General features: G+C 44.6%; 1 protein-coding gene across 1 annotated transcript; it reads right to left on the bottom strand.

Moving 5' to 3' along the window:
* Positions 1-2297: 2297 nt before the first annotated feature.
* On the bottom strand, positions 2298-4634 carry fam43b (family with sequence similarity 43 member B). The gene has a single exon (XM_023261434.3). It carries the CDS (start codon positions 4454-4456, stop codon positions 3461-3463), a length of 996 nt encoding a protein of 331 aa, XP_023117202.2. The 5' UTR covers positions 4457-4634; the 3' UTR covers positions 2298-3460.
* Between the last annotated feature and the right edge of the window lie 441 nt (positions 4635-5075).

The raw sequence follows: 5075 nt of genomic DNA, 5'->3' as shown, positions 1-5075 counted from the left end.
ACGTATTGGCGGCATGAAGCTCGCCCGTAAAAATCTATACATTAGCTGCATCATTGTATAAGCCGCAGGGTTCAAAGCGTGAGAAAAAAGTAGCGGCTTATAGTCCGGAAAGTACGGCAGTTTCAAACCGATCATCCTTTTAACTATATGTTTACTATTATAACTATGACGGCACAGTCATTTTATCCCAGACCATGTCTGCTCTTACACCTTACCTTGTTGTTTTTGTGCCGCAACCTGGCAAACCTTAATCATAGCATTCTCATCACAAAATAGATTTCTTTTCAACAGGGATCTGAAATGATTTCAGAAGTTGCAGGCAGTGCATCAGACAGATGAATGTTTTGATCTGGAGGGAATGGGCAAATAATGTATTTCGTTGTTTCATTTGGACAATTCATTGGAGAAGAAATAAGATAAATGTAAATTTTTGTCTAGTCAGCAGCATAAACCTTAGAGCACACACACACATACACACACACACACACACACACACACACAGAGCCACTTTTTTTGCAAGTTTTATTACTTTTCATGTCTCTGTACTGAGCAGTCTCATTGATTCAGTGTCCTTCCTTGGTCTGCACGGACTGTTCTTCTTCTGCCTCTTGCAAAAGCTGCTTTATTTGTACAACTCTCACTGGAACAAAATGGACTGCTACACACTGCCAGCTGTTTGAGACACAACATTTTGTTCCTCCATTGGTTTTCTCATGCTGGCAATGATCTGGCCTGTCGTGCTGTCACTCATCTCCTCGTGTTTGCTACACAGATGCTCCACGCAGGATGAGAAAGCCTCTGAAAAGATGTGTGCACACAAAAGCAGCTTCATGCATCTCCTAAGATGCCCCCCAGTAAAATGGAGCAGCACGATTGTGTGTGACACTTGACGGGCCGGCGTCTGCCGTGTTTGATTAGATTTCGTGTTTTTTAAGAGCATCTCCTGCGGCTGGTGATGTGACAAAACATAAAAATCTCCGGATGTGGGCTTGAGCCCTTGTTATTCTGGAATATGGCTGTGATAAAGCCCAGCATGCACCTTGCTGCTGCCATCTGCTCTCTCTCTTCTGTTTGCCTGACAAGAGTTATGTTTACATAAAAGCACAGTGGCTCCTTTGCGAACCACTATGTTAACACAGCACTGGCTGCATATCACATACAATGTGTTTCTGCCACGAGTGTCAGTGAGCAAACAGCGTGACTTAATCGCATTGTGCTTCATGTGACTGTTTATCTATGCAGAACAGGACTCGTCACACTCAAGAGTAATACAATAAAGCAAGTATTAACATTCTGCAGTTCTCCTGTCTATGAATGGATATGTTGCAAGGGCATAGGATTACTTTATTATCTATCTTCTGACATCCTGCTCTCTTTCAGGGGTAGTTTATTACAAGAAAAGAAAAATATTGATCTCAAAGGTTCCGGCTGAAAGTATCCCTTCAGAACAATCCGTCTCAGCAATTCAAACCTAGTCTAAATGGTTTTGCTCTCTCATCCATCAACACAGCAGAGCATACTTGTCTTCAAAAGCAGAATTCTTAATGAGAAATATCAACTCAAACAGCTTTTGATGTGGCTATGTGAGACAATTAAAAGTGAATTTACGAACAGTTTGAACATGAATAATTTCACAGCAGTAATAGACTATATTCATCGCAGTGCAGTGCTACGTTTTGATGATATAGTGTGGATATGAAATATTAATTCACTGTTGTTCATGCTGGTGATTATACACTGCCCCATTGCAAAACACTACAGCGTGCTTCAGTTATAAATGTTTCATTGTGATTCCAGTAAATCAGCTTAAAGATTCTGTCATGACTAAAATGGCTGATGTTCACAGTAAAATGGTTGATGGGTGAGTCAACTTCCTGGTCCCCGTTTTGGATCACTCGGTACTGTCAGAGGCTGTCAGCCGTCCTGCAGAGCTAACGTGCTTTATGCTAATTTCCTGAACAATTCAATCCCCTGATTAATTGCTCTCCTCAGAGTAAGGCAGTGGAAAGCCAGTACAAGGCCTCTAGAAATTTATCAAACCACATTAACATCTAATGAAACTGACTGGCAGCTTTAAGTTGATACTGCGTGTCTTTTCTTGTGGCATCTTTTTATACAGTTTAACAGCTGAGGAATGAGATTATGCTGCTGTAGAAATGCTGTTATTTTGTCTTTGAAGTGCAGGTTAGTTGTATTTTCACATCACAAACATGCAAATGTGCGCCAGTGGAATGCAGAGTTGTTGGATTCATTTGAATAATCTCTTTGATAACATCTAGAAATAGATTTCTCCGAGATTCAACAAGGAAACCCAAGTGAGGGTAATTTTTATTCATCATATCTGGAAAATAAATAGCTTCATCTCATAGTAATCACAATGCATCTTTAGACGGTAGCACAGATATTATCAACAGGAAATTAGCTAAAGTCATATTCAAATAGTTTTGTGTGAAATTGTGAGGGTCCATCTGCATTTTTGCAAGGGCTCATGGAAAAACTGCATTAGCAAAACTTGGCTAAAAAGGGCACAGCAATGGCAAACTGCTATTTTTTTTTTAGTTTTTGGCAAACCAGGTGACGTTGCAATTGATATAAAGTGAAATGCATTACACAAATTAGACAATGCTGCGTGAACAGTTGTGCATTTGTCCCTGCTCACACATTTATCACAGTGTTCATTTTAAAAGCCGAAGGATCAAAGATCTGACATGAAAAAAGACAAAAGCTCAGCACGAAAAGGTTACTGCTGACTTGTCATGCATAAATGATGAGGACTGTAACAAATGGCAGCAATAAATATGTCGACTCGATGGCTTGCCTCCTAAATTATAGCCTTATTCATTAGTCGGCTGTGATCATTAGGAAAACCGTAATAAACTTCTCACGATTGAGAGCGCCCGGAAAGGTCAGTCTGTGAGCAATTTCAGTGAGGATTGTCGTATTAAAAAAAATTACACAAATTTACAAAGAGCCTCCCTGAAAAATATTACAAGTCGAGCCAAAAAAACATCCCTGCTGGCAAACACGGCTTTAATCATACTCACAAAAATAAGAGACAGAGGACTACTAAACGCATCCTGCTTGGTGCTGCGATCAATGTGTGACCCGCATGTCAGTGATCTCAGCCTCGGTGCTCTGGTGTTTTCTGAAAGCGTAGTCCCCGTCCGTCATTGTGCTGTCGTTAGTCTGTGCATCACCAGCCCTCTTTTGTAAACACGCAGGTTCCCAAACTGCTACAGTCACACCAGCGTCTGAGCCATCTGGCCAGAATAGCAATTACTCCCACAGAAGGATCATCTGCCTTTTCTCTACCACCCAGTAAGTAGGAGAAGTTTCTGGTAAACACTTCACATCACATGGATGGGCAGGAGGGAGCCTGAGTGGGGTTCCAGTGGAGGGCAAAGAGAGGAATGTGTTATTGTAGTGTTACAGAATCCCATTCTCTAAACTGCAATTACGGTCACACCAGAGATGTTATGAACGTAAACGTGTTGTTGTTGCTGTCACTGACAAAGTTGATTTGGCACTGCTCCAGTTGGGCAATGTCCCCAATGGCCAACTCTGATAATAACTGAGTTGGGTCTGTGTTTGTTGTTAACACCTTCTGCTTCTCCTGCTGCTCGTCGACATCCTCCTCTGATTTTTGCTTCCCATCTCTGTTCTCCCTCTCATCATCCTCTTCCTCTTCTTCCTCTGTGATGGAGCAGAGGCGGGTGGTACTCGCGGGGTTGTCTGGAGGCGGTCGGTAGTGGCACTGCCCGTTCAGCAGCCTCCTCAGTGGCATCAGGGGCACCGCTTCCTCGCCCAGCAACTGCTGCTGGCAGTGCCGGAAATCACTCTGACGCTTCAGGCGTTTGAACTCGCTGAAGGCAGAGGTGGAGTTCTGGTAGAGGCTGTGGGCGATGGCCTGGGCCTTCTCCGACTTGCTCACCAGGACAGCGTGACACCGGAGCACCACCGCCATGTTCTTGACCTGGTGCCTGTAGATCCAAGCCAGGATCTTGGGACGACACGGGTCAGCGTTGCAATAGGTGATTCTGTTCAGTGAGTAAAGATGGATGGGTTTCTTTTTCCCGGATTTGTCAGCACTCATCCGGATGCCTTGTGATCCCACCGTTAACCTCATTTTGACACTTTGCTCCCCATAGTTGCTCCTCGCCCAGATCTTGGCCACTGCCTCCTGAGTGCAGCCGTCTCCCTTTGCCATGATGGTGACCACGCTCCCCAGGTATCGCACATTGTAAACTGGCTCCTCTTTATTCAGTTCCACCTTTTGCCGTTTGGTATGGAAGATGCTGCCCACCCAGTCGAAGGGGCAGTCGGGCAGCAAGTCAGGACAGGATCGGAGTAGGGAGGAGAGGATGGAGTGGTAGGTCAGCCCGGTCCCTAGGCTCTTGGGCTTACTCTTGGCCTCGTCCTCCACCAGAACAAACTTATTCCTCCTCCAGGGCAGCATCGCGAGGGAAGAGCTGGAGCGGGTGAGCCCCTCTTTTGCTGCGATTCCTCTCGTCAGCTCAGGCAAGTAGCGTAGGAAAGCCGATGTGTGCGAGAGAGAGGAAAAGCAGAGAGAAGCTGCTTTGTGAAGCACAGAGGAGAGACTGAGAGCTGCGAGCCTCAGCCAGTCTGTTCCCTGCTCGCTCCTCCTTCCTCTCCTCCTCCTCCTCTTTCTCCTCTGTTGTCTGCATCATGCAGCGCTGATCAGTGCAGGAGCCTTCGCCCGGCGCTCGGACACCCTCACCCCCCTCCCTGCTCCGTTGTTTTGCTTCCAAATGGCTCCCTACCAAAGCAATATTTATCCTTCCAGCTTTGCACTGATGTATCACTGTATCCATGGTACTAGTAAATTTGAGAAAAACAGAAGCGCAGAACAGACCACTCTCAGGGGTCTGAGTTGACAACTTTTTAATTCAAGTATAAAAGTCACTTGTGTGATTTATTGGTTCCAATAGTGGAAACATAATGGTCTTGTGATGCTGTTAACTCAAGGATACCTGTTAGTAATTAATTTTCAGTATGTCATCTTATTCCCTCTGCTAGACACAACCACAAGCTTGTATTATTGTCTATTTAATTAA

The sequence above is a fragment of the Amphiprion ocellaris genome, chromosome 8, assembly GCF_022539595.1.
Source record: "Amphiprion ocellaris isolate individual 3 ecotype Okinawa chromosome 8, ASM2253959v1, whole genome shotgun sequence".
NCBI classification, from domain to species: domain Eukaryota; kingdom Metazoa; phylum Chordata; class Actinopteri; family Pomacentridae; genus Amphiprion; species Amphiprion ocellaris.
This window is presented reverse-complemented; position numbering and strand designations above follow the sequence as displayed.

Coding starts and splice junctions, on each gene's coding strand:
- fam43b (XM_023261434.3), bottom strand. CDS start 4,456: ATGCTGCCCTGGAGGAGGAATAAGTTTGTTCTGGTGGAGGACGAGGCC.